General features: G+C 43.8%; 1 protein-coding gene across 5 annotated transcripts in view; it reads left to right on the forward strand.

The window, feature by feature from the left end:
* Positions 1 to 16,005, forward strand: part of kcnq2 (potassium channel, voltage gated KQT-like subfamily Q, member 2) — a 33,985-nt gene extending 17,980 nt beyond the window's left edge. The window contains exons 6-17 of one of the 5 annotated variants that reach the window (XM_031894621.1): positions 128 to 238; positions 430 to 525; positions 1,548 to 1,642; positions 3,159 to 3,182; positions 5,029 to 5,097; positions 6,250 to 6,279; positions 7,460 to 7,501; positions 8,592 to 8,815; positions 9,577 to 9,688; positions 9,846 to 9,977; positions 14,372 to 14,495; positions 14,617 to 16,005. In XM_031894621.1, coding sequence (XP_031750481.1) covers positions 128 to 238; positions 430 to 525; positions 1,548 to 1,642; positions 3,159 to 3,182; positions 5,029 to 5,097; positions 6,250 to 6,279; positions 7,460 to 7,501; positions 8,592 to 8,815; positions 9,577 to 9,688; positions 9,846 to 9,977; positions 14,372 to 14,495; positions 14,617 to 15,339 — 1,782 coding nt within the window. In that variant the 3' untranslated portion in view covers positions 15,340 to 16,005. Of the gene's footprint in view, positions 1 to 127; positions 239 to 429; positions 526 to 1,547; positions 1,643 to 3,158; positions 3,183 to 5,028; positions 5,098 to 6,249; positions 6,280 to 7,459; positions 7,502 to 8,591; positions 8,816 to 9,576; positions 9,689 to 9,845; positions 9,978 to 11,276; positions 11,385 to 14,371; positions 14,496 to 14,616 lie in introns of all 5 variants that reach the window. The other 4 variants (XM_031894617.1, XM_031894620.1, XM_031894618.1 and 1 more) reach the window with 4 other exon arrangements.
* Positions 16,006 to 16,268: the final 263 nt, after the last annotated feature.

A 16,268-nucleotide genomic window follows, 5' to 3' on the forward strand; every position in this document is an offset into this window, starting at 1 on the left:
TCCCAAGCCATTTGAAGTTGATAATGGTGTCTTCTGAAAACATTTAATGAGGTTCTTTTAGGTCCAAATCCATCACTTGGAAAGACAAATAGTGCAAAACGCCCCCCCATTCATCTCTTTTCCCCAGATCACGTTGACTACCATTGGTTATGGAGATAAGTATCCAAAGACGTGGAATGGGCGTCTCCTGGCTGCCACGTTTACTCTCATTGGCGTCTCGTTCTTTGCTCTTCCTGCGGTAAGTCCTTGCTAGGCTCCTCAGGGCTATGTTTTGTCCTTCTTCAAGGATGAATTGAGTTGTAGCACATGGTCTTATTATCCCATCTGGGGTCAGATGATCAGACAAGTTCTGTTGGGCATTGAGAGAAACCTTGGTTGGTAGTTTTCCTCTTAGCTAGGTTTGTTACAATGTTTCTGTGGTGACTGCAGGGGATCCTGGGCTCTGGATTTGCCCTGAAGGTTCAAGAACAGCACAGGCAGAAGCATTTTGAGAAGAGGCGAAATCCAGCTGCTGGACTCATACAGGTAGGGGCAATATGAAAGTGCAACCTGGATGTCCCAGGAGATAAAAATGTGTTCATCTCCTTGTTTGGAGCCTTTGCACCATTGCCATTGTCCAAGGGATTAAGCATAGAGCTTTCTCTTCAGAATCCATAACACAATAAAGGGTCAAGGCAGGGGGTTGTTTATACAAAGCTCAGTATCTCTAGTTCAACCAAATCCGCTATTGAAATAGTTACTGTTACTGCTTTATAATAAAAATAATTAAGAAATAAGCATTTATTACATGAAAAGGCACCGCGTAGTGTTTGTTCTGCCCCAGCCAAGATCATTCGTATCCCTCCCACTCCCCGAGCTCCTTGAGTCACTGACCTGTGAAACCAGCCTTGTAGTTAACAGAAATAATCATTACAGATCAGATTACAAGCAATTTATTCTGCTTCGTGGTTGGTGAGAGGCTGTGAGGCTGAGGATATATCTAGAATAGCTGCCAAGATCTAGGAGAAGGAGGGATTTACTACACTTAACGCATAAGCCCCACTCAAAAAAGGCGTTTAGATACTTGAAAACATTGCAGTTTCTGCCATTTAGCCTAGGACTGGTTAAAGTGTTTTCACCCAATCAGGAAAAAGAAAACAGAATAAGCAATGGGTTGATGTGTAAGTATTGGGGTTCAGGGGTTCTGCTGCTACTACCTGCTTTTACTCCGTGTGTAGGAAGGGAGGGTCCCCACTTGTAGCACAGAAGAGACATTGCAGGGCACTTGGGTATTCAATAAAAAAATCTTTTATTTACATCAAAAAATATATAAATAGACCCAACGCGCTTCGACCCCGCAAAATCAAGGGGGTCTTCATCAGGAGAACATGGAAAAAGGCAGGATAAGAAAAGGGTTTATAACAGCAAGGACTAATGTGGAGTCCAGAGATTTCTGTGCCAAGGCTTGCAGACTGGTGGACTTTGGCCAAATCCAGGCTTCATGGGATTGTGGGGCAGTGTTTGCAATCCCATCATGCTCAGCGCTCCTGTGTTGTTTCTCTTTCTAGTGTGCATGGAGATTTTATGCCACTAACCTCTCGCGGATGGACCTCCACTCCACCTGGCAGTATTACGAGCGCACCGTCACTGTGCCGATGTACAGGTAACCCATCCGAAATCCCGCCCCTCTCTAACGTCATTTCCCAATAGGTTACCTGCACCATGATCCTTGTTGCCGGTGGCCACACCTTCAATCTTATAATCATTTTAAGTTGATTTTAATTTGATTCTGTGTTTTTACATCCTTGTTTTGTTGAGAACATTACATTAATTTTCTGCTTTTTTTTTTCGTTTGTTTCCCCTTAATTTTCCCTTTTCCTTCCTTTCTTTGTTTCTTTTTTTCATCTTCTCACCTCTCCCCATTGCTCTTCTCACCTCCCCCCATTGCTCGTAGCCTTTTGTTTTATCATTCCTACATCTGAAGACGTCTCGGCCAACATTGGATTCTTGGTAACTCCCCATCAAGTTATAGGGTATGTGTGCTGTGGAAACTGGTCTCCATAATAATTGGCTTATAATAAATATTTATAGTGATAAAAGCCCATTTCAGTTAATTATATTTCTTTTCTGCCCACAGAGGTGACTTTTTCTTCCTTTTGCTTTTGGGAAGATTCAGAGTCAATTTTACGCCCATTTCTCATATACTTTTTAATGAAGGTTAATCCTTTTAAATGTATGGCTCAACCCAGTTCTTGCAACATTAAGTCTGTTCTTTCCTGTGATTAATTCAAACAGAAGAATTTTTGACAGAATTTTTAATTATTTTCCATTTCTATTATTGGTTTAGAAAAAAATGAGGGTAGAATTTTGTGAACTCTGCACATTTTTTTGATTGTTTAATTTTCTTATTTGGCAAAGTCAGAGTTTTTAAAACTCTATTTCTTGCAACTAATACTATAAAGTAGACATTTCATTTGATACCATCCTAGAAAAATGTTTATTTGGCCTTTCCAGTCACAGAGTTGACCTTCCTACCTTTACTTTTTGGCAAATTTTCCTGGAAAAGTCAATTTCACTGCAGTTTTTGGTCTTCTTTTTCATGTTAATGCTTTCAAATGTACGCTTCAACCCCGTTGCTGTAACATGGATTTTGTGTGTATGTGCATAATTGATTGATTGAGTGGTTCAAAAACTTGGACTGAATTGTTAATCAATTTTAAAAATATTTTCTGAAAATGTTTTTCCTTTTATTTGGTAAAATTAGACTTTTTTGTAAATTCTATTTTTTGTTAGTCACTGAGACAGATAATAACAAGAGGGTGTTACGTGGGTGGCGCCATGGGCAAATGGATTAAGAAATAAGAGAAGTAGGAAGGTGTTAAAGCTAAGCTGGCCAGAGATTGGACGTGCCCCATACCCACAATGCTTTTCTCCTACTTTTTTGACATTTCTGATAAGACCTTCTCACAACCCAAAGTTTGATCACACCTTAGATAATTCCACATAGAGTTTGGCATTAGGACTGCACTGCTTCACCGCCAAGTCTGGATTTTGTCCCACTGTCTGTCCTACAATATGAGGACATTTCCGAGCCACGAGCACTTCTGATCCTTTCACTTTATTTTTCTTTCCTTTCACGACAATCTTCCACTCCCACTTCACCTCTGTTGGGTGAGCAGCTCTCAAACGTACGGTGCATCCAGGTATGCTTGCGCTCGTATGTGGGGCTGTTTTCCTCACCGGTGCCTTGCGTTGTGCCTCTGTTGTCGTGTCACAGTTGTGGGTTTGTGTTTGCACAAGAATTGTGAAATTTGTGATTATTGCCGTTATCGTACAGATGACACAAGTCGTGTTCAAAAGCATGCACAGTACTTCTACCACTTTTGACTGTTTGTATCCCCCCACCCCTGTTACTAAGGGTTACTGAACCAACTTTCTTTATGTTACTCTAAAGTAGGGATGCACCGGATTCGGTTTGGGGTTCGGGCCGAATCCAGCCTTTTTTCGATGGATTCAGTTTTGGCCGAACCAAATCGGAATCCTAATTAGCATGGATTAGCATATGCTAATTAGCATTCAGAAAGGGTTAAATGGTAAGGGGAAAAAACTTTTGACCCTTCCCGATCCTAATTAGCATTCGGCAGAATCCGTCAGGGTGGGTTCGGGGGTTTGGCGAACCCAAAAAAGTGGGTTCGGTGCATCCCTACTCTAAAGCCCCTATGGTAATTTACTTAAATTGGACTATGCAAATTAAGGTTAGGATTCAATTTGGTGTTCGGTTGAATCTACTGTAGTATTTGCCCAAATCCAAAAATTGTAGATATGGTGCATCCCTATACAAATCATAGTTTGCATGTTAAACTTTGAGCTCAGTCGATACCAACGACCCAATAAAAAATGTCTCCCAGAGGAAATTGTTTCAGCTTAGGGAGATCATAACGATTCATCCTAAAAATAAAATCCCAAACTAGATTCTAGACTTAGTCTAATCCTACAAAAATTCACAGTAGTTTGCGTGATAGTTAATGCCAGGAATTTCTGAAAATGGGAATGAAAATAGTTTTGTAGGACCCTGGGATTCCCGTGAATTTTCAAAAAGAGAGGTGTGGATAAATCAACATGAATTGGATCCGAATCCCGAACCAAATCTGGTGGAAGACTTTCATCCTTAGCTAATTTGTAGATCACTGTAGGGAGACCTCACTCAATGTACCCTAATGCCCTGGGGCAAAATGGCTCACCTTTTTTTGGGGAATGTTTTTTCTGTAACTGATTGATCTACTAACCCCAGAAATGAAATGGTCTAAAGCTGTCCATATAGGGCAAGGGTTGGTGACAATGGTTTTCTGCTTGAACATGGGGGCCAAATATACGTTGTAAAGCTAAAAAATCCGGTTGGGTACTGATTGCACAAGGTCCCATGTGATCTGAGAGTTGGCAGAAAGGCCAAACGACTGGATAAGCTCAATTTGGAGCAAGTTCTTGGAAAGATCTACTCATTTATGGACCCAATGAGCAGATCTTCTGGTGTATGGCCAGCTTTACTGTTGTGACGTTGTGTAAATGCATTTGGTTTTTGTTTGTGTTGTAACTCTGTGGTTTATTTTTGTTCATTAGTGTTATTTATATTTGTGAGCCACTAACTTTGGACTGGTCCGAGCTTTAGAAGATTCCCATTGAGTTGAGTGTTACGGCGAATGTTCCTGGTTGAACGCGTTGGTCATGGAATGAATTCCACCCCATTTCACTTCTCAGAATTCCTCTTTCCCAACTCAGGAATAAAGAGGCCTCATTCAGAGACAGCCCCCGGCCTCCTTTATCCAGAGGGCAAACGCAAGCGTCGCTTGTAGTCCCTGCATGGGTTCCGCTCTCCATTGGGACCGTGTATTTGTGAGAAGTTGTTGCCTGTCTGTTTGTCATATGGAATAATTCTCTCCATATCTACATAGGAACATCATAAGTTCTCCATTACTCACTAAAATTGATTGTTAATTATACTTTTTTGATAGGCCGGGCATTTACCAGTTGTTTTTTACTCAATCACTGCAGGTTGATTCCCCCCCTGAACCAGCTGGACCTTCTGCGCAACTTGAAGAGCAAATCAGGACTCACGTTCAGGTCAGATGGGCCGGGGGAGTGTGAGTGAATGTTGGAGTGTCCTTTGCTTGCATATTGTTTCCTTAGACAGTATAGTATGGGGGTACAGCTTATTGTGTGCCCAGAACATTCCTTCTCTGTATATTTGTATTTATACATATGGGTAGGGGGTGCCATAGTGTTTCCCTTAGACAGTACAGTATGGGGGTACAGCTTATTGTGTGCCCAGAACATTCCTTCTCTGTATATTTGTATTTATACATATGGGTAGGAGGTGCCATAGTGTTTCCCTTAGACAGTACAGTATGGGGGTACAGCTTATTGTGTGCCCAGAACATTCCTTCTCTGTATATTTGTATTTATACATATGGGTAGGAGGTGCCATAGTGTTTCCCTTAGACAGTAGAGTATGGGGGTACAGCTTATTGTGTGCCCAGAACATTCCTTCTCTGTATATTTGTATTTATACATATGGGTATGAGGTGCCATAGTTTTTCCCTTAGACAGTACAGTATGGGGGTACAGCTTATTGTGTGCATTAACATCTTGTAGCTGTAGCCCCCAATCCCTGCACAACATGAATGCTGCCACCTGGTGGTTATACAGGTAACAGATTAGACAGTCTAGAGACAGCCTGTCTCGGTTTTGGCCTCTAGAGGAACAGACACGGAAATAGGAGTTTTGCTAAAAGTTTTCCTTTAGGTTCTCTCCGTGTCAGCCAATCGGTATGCTGTTACCATGGCTCCCGGTTAGAGTTGTTTCCATGACAATGCAGCCTCCTCATTCAGCGAATGATCACGTCCGTCTCCAAGCTCTTTGTGCTGAGAGGGGACCAGTGTGGAGCCAAGAAAGAGGCCCCCACCCCCAGCGTGAAGCCTTTGGGACTGATATCAGATTAGGGCCAGGGCTGAATTACCCAACATGCAATAGGGCAGCCAAGGTGAAGCCGATCTCGTCTATATTTCTAGAAACCCTAGCTTTGTACTTGGTCTTAGTTACACAGACATTTCCCAGTCTGCCCATTGCCTCCTCCCTGCCCTCCCTTTCTTCCCCCGATGTCCATCAGCCTCAATGTGCTTCTGCCTGGAGTTTTTGTTGGCAGTAGAATATTAACCAAGACGGCTCCATCCTTCATGGCATCTCATCTAACACGATATTGCTTCTTGTTTTAAGGAAAGAGCAGCAGGCTGAGCCTCCTTCAAGGTTGGTATATCCCGGAGTGGCCTTCATCCCATCTTTGTGTTCCCTTTGTACTAATCTACTAACCCTCAACTGCCTTTGGTGGCTGTTTGTCATCTACGTAACCTCCATTTACTGCCTTCTTTGGGAAGTCCAACCTTCGTACCTGAGGGCTGGTAGTCTTGGGTCAACAACAGGGCCGCAGGTTGGACATCCCCCCCTCATTCTGCTTCTGCTGTTCCTCTGTTTCTTCTTCTGCCCCCACCCCTCCATTTGTCAACTGTTCTTAACCCTTTTCTGTTCTACCAGCAACAATTCAGTCCTTCACCTTCCAGATTCTAGAGTAGCCTTGTCTACTGTGACTGTCAGATCATGAATATTTGCTCATCTATAACACTGGGGGTCTTTGCTGGTACCAAAACTAATAAAGTAAAGAGACTTGTGCTTCAAGTCCAGACAGAGGGTCCAAAGAGCTGACGGTTCAGTTGGGCATGGGGTCTGTAAGGTCCATGTAGGGCTGGAGATACGGAGCTGATTTGGGGATGAAACCAAAAGGTTCAAGTTCATGATCCATAACTGATAGAAGTTTGTTCCTCCGGCCGTAGGCAACCTTGGTCATTGTCCCATGATGCTATTGGGATTGCTGGGGCTCCTAGGCCGGCAGTTGGTGATTCTTTTTGGTGCCATGAACTGTATCTGCAGCTGCAGAAATAGAGCTGAGCCAAAAGCTGAATCTCACTGTTTCCCAGAGTAATGACTAAAGGGACAGATCCTCTATGAAATAGACTGCCCCCCCTCCCTCTGTGACCCCCTTGTCAATATCATGTGGGTGGGTGCAGATTTCTGCCAATCAGAGTACAGGGGATTATTCCTACTGAGACTTCCCGTCGAGTCCAACCGCAACCATGAACTATTAGCCTCCATCCCCTGCCCGGCATCTTGTAATAGGATTATAACACATCAGGAGGGCTATGGGTGACAATAAGGAAGGATCTAGTGAGACCGTTTAATTAAACATGAACCTTATTTAGAAAAACACCGCGATGCAATAACCTGAAGGTACAATGAGCTTCAGGTCATGACTCAAAGGTGTTTGTGTGACAATCTCTCCTCACTCACTTGTTTCTCCTTGATTTATTCACAGTTTGTCTCTTTTCTTTGAGATTAATTATTTTACTCTCCACCCCCCCCCCTCGGTTTCCAGTAAAGGGAAACAGCTGTGCGGTTGCTGTGCAGGGGACAATAGGTACTGTGAGATCCTTCTCCTGCTGCACGAACTGCCCTACTAACCATGTGGACCCCCGTCTATCTCCTTTACCCCCCGCTAACCTGCCCTCCTATATCTCCTTGTTCCACTCTCTAACGTCCTCAACCAGATCTTAGAGAACACGATCCAGAGTCCTTAGTCCTTTCTCAGGTCTTCAATAGAATATCCCTCCACTAAATATACAAATACCCCACTGGCCCTTCGCTAAGGAACTAATGTAAGGGTATGAAGCTTCTCATATTGCATGCTGGTTGAACAGAGCTTGGGGGGATTGGTAGCCTTCAAAGGTTCTTCGTCATCATCAAGAACTAAAGAAGAAGCTCAAATAGGACAACGGGGGCTTCACCATAACATTAGCTTATAGTATTATGCAGACGATTAAGGTTCTCCAGTAGGGAAATGCAGCAAATTAGAAGGTAGATGTCCCCCTAACTAACAGGTCTACTTAATCCATCTGGACCTATCGGCTACTTCTGCAGTTATAGCATCCCACCAGCTCTGAGACAATTCCTTGTATTTTGCATGACGGCTTTACCCTACTAAATAATAATCCTCCATCATTATGTCCCATTTATTATTAACTTTGTCATTTACAAAGGAAAATGCCTTCGTACATAGAGAGGATGACTTGCATGTGAACTCAACCCAAGGTGCCTGGGGCATATTGACCGGGCAACTAGATCAGAGAAAACACTGATACCCATATAAAATATTTTCATGCTGTGATGCCCAATAATGAAAAAGCCCAGTACCAACAGTGACATGACTATAGAGGGGGAAGACCCCAAGGCCATGACTGGGGGTCTAGGGGAACAAAGGACAGAAGAATTATCATGGCTGAATGCATGGGTGGTTTATATTCGTTTCCAATCCTCCCCACAGCCCCAGTTTTGATAGATAAGGGTGACAATAGATCAGAAAGACATGAAGAAGACCGTAGCACCCTTAGCCCATGTTTGTACATCACTGCTTGAGAGCATCACAATAGGTTCAACCTCACTGTGTCTCTATGAATGTTCTCCAAAACTGCTGACCTCTTGGTTAGTCTTTCTCTTATATCTGCCAACAGCCAGAAGGTGAGCCTCAAGGAGAGAGTTTTCTCCAGCCCCAGAGGGGTTGCGACTAAGGGCAAAGGCTCACCCCAGTCCCAAGGGATGCGTCGATCACCGAGTGCTGACCAGAGCCTGGAGGAGAGTCCTAGCAAGGTGCCCAAGAGTTGGAGTTTTGGAGACAGGAGCCGTACACGGCAAGCGTTCCGCATCAAGGGGTCAGCATCCAGGCAAAATTCTGAAGGTGAGAAGAGGGCAAGCAAGAAGGGCAATGTTAATGCCAATGGGTGTTAACCAGGTATTCAACTAGTCTGAATGGGTTTTGAGGTGGTAGGTACTCTATCTTCATTACATGCCACCCACAAAAATATTACATTCAACTCAAACTACTCCATGAAAGGAGGGAACACATCTCAGCATCCATGCAAAATTCTGAAGGTAAGAGGGGCAAGCAAGAAGGCCAACAGTAATGCCAATGGGTGTTAACCAGGTATTCAACCAGTCTGCATGGGTGTTGATGTTTTGAGGGGGTAGATACTCTATCTTCATTACATGCCACCCTCAAAAATTGACATAATACTCAAACTACCCCATGAAAGGAGGGAACACATCTCTTTTATACTTATCATAATAAAAACTGCCCTAGGGCACAAAAGTGTCAATTCTTGAAGGAGCCGTTGTCTAATGTTTATTACAACCAGACTCGGTAGAGGCTTCTTTAATTTTTTCTCTGATTCTGACACTGGGCTTGAGGAACACAACATTTTTATCCAAACAGACCTTGGCCTGGTTGTTGGCTGCACCCACCAATAGAGCAATAGTAGGACAGAAAAAGAAATAGTATTGTTTGCAGACATCGTAACCCAAGTAGTCATTTTGGCAGTGGTTTGGAATGGTCAAGGCTGGTTGGTTATTGAAATAATATGAGCCCCGGGTAGAGTACCTGAGCTAAAGAACATAGTCTTTACTTCTTTCAATTATTGATGGATATGTCTCCCTCTATAGTAAGTCTCCCTGAAGAAGAGGTGGCTGTGCCTGAAGAGAACAGGAGCTGTAACTGTGAATTCCTGGCGGAAGATCTAACTCCCGGTCTCAAGGCTTCCATCCGAGCTGTGTGGTGAGTCCCAATGATCCCAAGAGGGGCAATTGAGGAAGAATAAGGAATATCTCAGCAGCTTAAGGTTTGAAGACAGATCCTCCACTCTGTCAACTAGAGAGAAGTATAGTGTTGAATTGGTGTGATTGAGTTTCTGAGCCATTCTCTTCCATTGCAGCATCATGCGTTTTCTGGTGGCCAAACGCAAGTTCAAAGAGAGCCTTAGACCCTATGACGTAATGGATGTGATAGAGCAGTACTCAGCAGGACACCTGGACATGCTTGCCAGGATCAAAAACCTTCAGTCAAGGCAAGGCATCCTCCCGGACTTTACATTTACAACACGTCACACAAGCACACAAAAACGTATATAGTGGTCATCCATGCCACGTGCCATTGTAGTAACACCATTTTTCCAGTAAAATGGAGTCAAATTGTTATGGGCCATGTAATGCTGGGGAAACTATCACAGTGTACTAAGCAAAGTAAAGTTGGTACTGATTTTGGGGGGTGAGAATTATTGCCCCAACTACAGGAGTAATTTACTCTGCTTCAGTACCAGAGCGCAAATGGCCGTCGCACCATGGATATAAATGGGTTGCATATTACCTTTTGTATCATAACAATTTCCTCACATTGTTCATTGTGGGAGTCTGTGCATATCAGAGTGTTTGGGTGAATGGAAACTGAACAATGGTGTTGCCGAAGGGTTTTCTGTGTTGTAGCTAAGAGTTCTATAGATCTGTAGAGCATAGTTCTTTCTATAGGATCCATTTAGCAAGTATCAGGGTATAGATGATAACGGACCCTTTACATTGGACAAGCTGAAGAGTTGAGAGATCACACAACTTTTTGAGAGATATCAAATTGTAATGTTAATTTGGGCGAGTCAAAGGTGCCAATAGTCTTCTCTACAAAGGTAGTAAGTAAGCCGATGATGTATAGGTTGGACTGGGCAGAGAGCAGGGCATCATGGGTGGGTCGTACCAAAAGATTCAATATAATGAATCTGATATCTGTAAAAGGGGTTAGTAAGTACATATGTTGAATGGTTACTGCTTCTGGTATTGATCTCAGCAAGACGAAGACTTGGGTTGACGATGAGCCAAAAGCTGCATGAGAAACACCTCTTGATATGGTGTTTTTTCTTGTTGGCGTTGAGGGTGTGAGAGACGGTACCAGTTCAATGTATGGTTCCATCACCCGGAACACTCTGGCATACACGTGTGTACTAAACACTCTGTCTCTTGTGACCAATTTTGTTTGAGTTGGAGCCATACTTGTTCTTTGTCCGCCCTTTGTCACGAGAGTTTCTAGCCCTTTCTACACGGTACGAGGCTTCCTTCACTGCTAAACCCAGGAATATATGCTGATCTATATCCAATATTCCCCACTGGATATTGCCACATAGACATTTGCAAATATATTCCAGCATTGTAAGCCATCCTTTCGTAATTGGTGGGGCTTCCAACGACCGACACATTGACACAGCTCATCGTAGCCTGGTGGAACACAGTATGAGACAAACATGGTTTTTTCCCCCTCTCCTTCTCCCACGTTGCTTCATTATGCATTTTGCTGGTATTTTGTTTTCTATTTACTTTGCCAGGATAGATATGATTGTGGGTCCCCCACCCCCTTCAACACCCCGGCATAAGAAGTATCCAACCAAAGGATCAATCCATTCTACCAAAGAATCTCCCCAGCACTCTCCTAGGTTAGGATTCAGCAAAATGCCTCTTTGTCTGGACTTCTTTTTATTTTCTTTCTTTAAAAGTGAACCCCTTCCAGTCCACGGAATGTGATGGCATCTAATACCCAGGGCACTAATTGCACAGAGATGGGCAGCACAGCTGGAAAAGGCTCGACTCCCAACTGGTATAACCTATCCAGAATCAGATAGGGTCATGTCTTATGTAGGGGTTGTCCACCATGTGAGAAGGAGGGTTGGACTGATCTGCCTTGGGTATCAAATTAAGAGATATCACCACTCAGTCTAGTTATACAAAATGTGGTATTACTATTATACTATTGGTTAGATCAAAAGTTCTTGGCAGTAACACATTTCATTAGATAATCGGTGGCTTGTTGGGTTTAGGGCAAGTATAGGTTAGTCCCCTAAGCTCTGTATCTTTAAAGAATGTTGGCCAACCCCCTGCAGGTGTTGAACAGTATCCAAGAATGTCCAATAAGCACCTACTGCAGCCAAGAACATGCCTCTGCTGGATCTAGGGAAGGGATATATAGAAATGGAGGTATGGGGGGATGTACCTATAAATATGAGCAGTAATGTTGGGGGTGGACAAGCTCATGAGGTCATGAACAAATCAATACAAGCTAAATGGTCAGATAGAGCCTTCCTATGTGCCCCCAAGCAAGAGGCAAGTGTCCATCACAAATGTGGGTGAAAGGGGTTTGCTGAATGCGCTGCATCGAGGGCATAAGACGAGCATCCTTTTCTTTTGGTTGTTGCTAGCAGTTTGGTGATGGTCATTATCTGCTCTGGGGGTCTTACCTTGTTTTTTTGCATGCCCGCATGTGATATATGCAGCATGACAGAGATGGCATCGTGGCTGCAGTATTTTTTATGTTTTTCTTTTAGCTTTCCAAAAATTAGGTCTTGGGATCCGACCAAGAATGATTTCCAAGTCCTCAAACTTGGATGAGTGGGAGATAATATCCACCTATAAGCTCCCATGTAGCCATGTCTAGATCTACACCAACACACATTGTATTTCATGTGCACCTACTACAGTACATTACCCACTCTCTACTGGAGAAGAGGACATCTCAAATACCCTGACAGCCATTGAATTGGCCGGAGTAAGGTTTGAGTTAAGGTTGAGTGGGTAGTATCACCTGGGAAACATAAGCCTCGGGCATTTACTACTTGTTGCGACTGTTTTCTTGGAAGCAAAGCCATCCAAGAGAATTGTTGTCTCCAGTTTGTTGTGACCTTCCACTGAAAGCATCTCAACAAGCAATTGAAGATCATTTTAGGTCAAGCGTGGCATGAAAATGCAATTTAGATCAACTAAAGTAAATCTGATGCTTTTTATTTATTCATTCAGGGCAGTTGAGATAATGAAAGCCAACATGTAATTCAGCCAAATGCAGCCTTGGGTTTGAGAGGCCTATGATCTTGGAGATCCTTCAGCTCTATCTTGCCCTGTGAATCTCTATCAAATCAAATACAGTTTAATATGTTCCCGCGTAGCCATTACTCAACATAATTACTCTTAGCAGATGAATTTTTTAGCTACAAATGAAAGTGGTTGCGGTTGGCTTCCAATGGCGACGCTTCAATTTGCATATAAATTGCCCCTTTGATATGACATCATTTCAAATACATTGTAGTCAGTTCTAAACCCAATGGGAAGCAGTAGCTCAGCACATAAACTCTCATGTTTCCATTTTCAGACTAACGTTCAGGTCTAGCACGTCCCATTTCCCTGGGTATGGCCCCAAAACAACTGCCCCCTTAGTTCCACGCTCTTATAATAACCCCAAAATTTACCTCCAGGTCTTGAGGACTTTCCATTTCACTTAAATCCATCTCCAAATAGACAGGAAAATGCAACGTTAAATAGATGTTATTTCATTGTTATCTCATCTCATTTTTTAAAAATGTTAGTTTCTTTGATATTTAGGCATCACTAGGTGGTAAATGCAATAAAAATAGCCCAAAGGAATAGCCCGGGGGCAACAATTCACCAGTATGTGGTGATGGTTAGATCTATGGCTCTTAGTAACAAGAGAAAAGTCAATGGGTCCTCTCAAGAGTTCTTGGCTGTTGGCCATAGTTAGGCGCACATCAATGGCTGTCCCAATGGACCAACTAGGCAGTTGGTGTAGGCTTTTGCTTTCTGCCTTGGCCCGTCATTATCACTGCTGTCCCTGTGTTTGTCTGTGTCCTCTTCATCCTGCATTTCCCTCACCTTCCCATTTAGCGCACGATGTCCTATCACATGTAACGGTGGCCTGTGGGAACCGTGATGCATCCGAGCGTGACACAGACCCAATGAAGAGTGCACTGCGAAAATATATGGAAATATATTCCCTTAAACATCATCCGTGGCCCCTGAGCAGGGGCTGGAAGAGTTACACATGAAATGCTAGGCATTGATGAAGGACTTGGAGATGCTTTAGAAGGTTCCAGTTTCACCCCAATGTGACAATGACTAAGAAAGATGAAGCTTCCATCCATTAATGCATAGTCGTTCCATGCCAGCTTTCCAACGTTGTTGAAGGTTTACAGAAAAGGCTGGTGATTAGATGTATTTATTGTTGGAACTGCCTAGACAAAGCATTCATGTTTAACTCTTCATAGCCCCGGGAAGACCACCAGTCAACTGGTGGAATCTAGGAATTTCAGTCCACCCAATGAACTAGATTCTATTAAACATGAAAATTTATAGCTGGCTTTGTGTCCACTTTTCTCCATGAGCTTTTGAAGGACCTATTGAGATGAAGTCCAGTGATAAATTTTCATGGAGAAAAAAAAAAAAATCCAACACTCTGCCCTTTAGGGTGATCATTTGCTGCAGCTTTTGGTGTAGAGGAGCTACTTTTCTTGGTGGTGGACTTCTCTCTGGGTGAGAGATGAGAGTCTTCTCTTCATCCACTAAAGCGGCAGAAAGAGGGGGTCTTCCTAGTTTGTGACTAACTGTTGGCTATTTGGGGGTGTGTTTGTGTTCCTGTTAGAGTTGACCAGATTGTTGGACGAGGAGGATCAATCACGGATAAAGACAGAGCCAAAGGGGGCGCTGAAACGGAGATTCCAGATGACCCGAGCATGATGGGCCGACTGGGCAAGGTTGAGAAGCAGGTGAGATATCTTCTACCTATAAAAGTGGTGCACATACAAATCAACAAGGAATCTAATAAATTGTTATTTTTATGGTTAATGTGGACATTAAAGTTGTTGCTTATTGAATCCCTATTTGAAGGTGTTGTCCATGGAGAAGAAGCTGGACTTTCTAGTCAACATCTACATGCAGAGGATGGGAATCCCACCTTCTGAGACAGAAGCTTACTTTGGGGCCAAGGATAGGGAACCGGCACCTCCTTACCACAGCCCAGAAGACAGCAGGGATCCAGTCGACAAGAGCTGCATTACAAAGATTATCCGTTCTTCTAGTTCAATGGGTCAAAAGAATTTCAGTGCTCCACCTGCCCAGTTGACTCCTACCACTCACTGCCCTCCATCGACATCGTGGCAACAGCAGCAGCCCTATCACCGGCACAGCCACGGCTCCTCTCCAGTGGGGGATCCAGGCTCTCTGGTCAGGATCCCACCACCCCCGTCCCATGAGCGCTCGCTCTCTGCATATGGAGTCAGCAGGATGGTGGGAGTCGAGGAAGGATCTGGCAAACATCGGGACCCGGCAGCCCTGAGAGATAGCGACACATCGATATCAATCCCATCTGTGGACCACGAGGAACTGGAGCGCTCATTCAGCGGCTTTAGCATCTCTCAGTCGAAGGAAAACCTTGAAATTTTGAACAATGGAGCAGTAGCAGGTCCTGGCCCTTGTCACAAGGTCCGCCCTTATATTGCCGAGGGCGAGTCAGACACAGACTCTGATCTCTGCACCCCTTGTGGCCCACCGGCCAGGTCAACTACTGGAGAAGGACCATACGGTGATATGGGGTGGCCCAGTAGCAAGTGAAAACTTGGGGGGGGGTTTGTTGAAAGTTTTATAAACATTGGCAGCCTGCATTGCATCTTGGTTATGCATCCTAACCAAGCTCTTTTTTTCTTTAGAAAAGGTGCAACCATAGAAAAGGCGGCTTGGGCACCAGTTGCCACCAGGTGAGGGGGCGAATCCAGTGCTGCATCGGTGGTTTTTATTTCAGGCTGGTCCTGCAACCCTTAATCATCTCTATTAGTGGCTACTATGAGCTGCCCACGGGCACATCCCACTGCTGTCTCTGTTCATATACTAAACAGTCTAATCTTTGCCATTATTGGCTTTGGAAGACCAGGTTCCTACGGGGCTATTGTATACACACATGTTTCGTATTTGGGGCAGCCGTCTTCTTTCTTGAATGTAGATTATTTCTGGGAAATATGTTTTGGAAACGATGAATTTCCGCACATCGAGAGCACATCCATATATACCGATATCGAGATTCCGTATAGTGCCTAATATCGACATATTACACAGACGTTTGAGTTTAGTTCCATAATAAAGATCTCGGAATACAAATCTTCCCAATTCCTTCAATGTTCCCCCAACACTGACTTGTTCTTATAATATTTACTTGGTGCACCAGTATAGGGGCACCTTGTGGGTTTGGGAGCTCAGACCTTGGAGGACTTGGCTGTCCATTCCCCCAACACTGACTTGTTCTTATGATATTTACTTGGTGCAGCAGTATAGGGGCACCTTGTGGGTTTGGGAGCTCAGACCACGGAGGACTTGGCTGTCCGTTCCCACTACACTGACATTTTCTTATGATATTTACTCAGTGCACCAGTATATGGGCACCTTGTGGGTTTGGGAGCTCAGACCACGGAGGACTTGGCTGTCCATTCCAAGAAAATCCCCATTAGGTTTAGATAAGTTACCCCAAAATAACTGCTGGGTCCTCGGAA

The sequence above is a fragment of the Xenopus tropicalis genome, chromosome 10, assembly GCF_000004195.4.
Source record: "Xenopus tropicalis strain Nigerian chromosome 10, UCB_Xtro_10.0, whole genome shotgun sequence".
Classification (NCBI taxonomy): Eukaryota; Metazoa; Chordata; class Amphibia; order Anura; family Pipidae; genus Xenopus; species Xenopus tropicalis.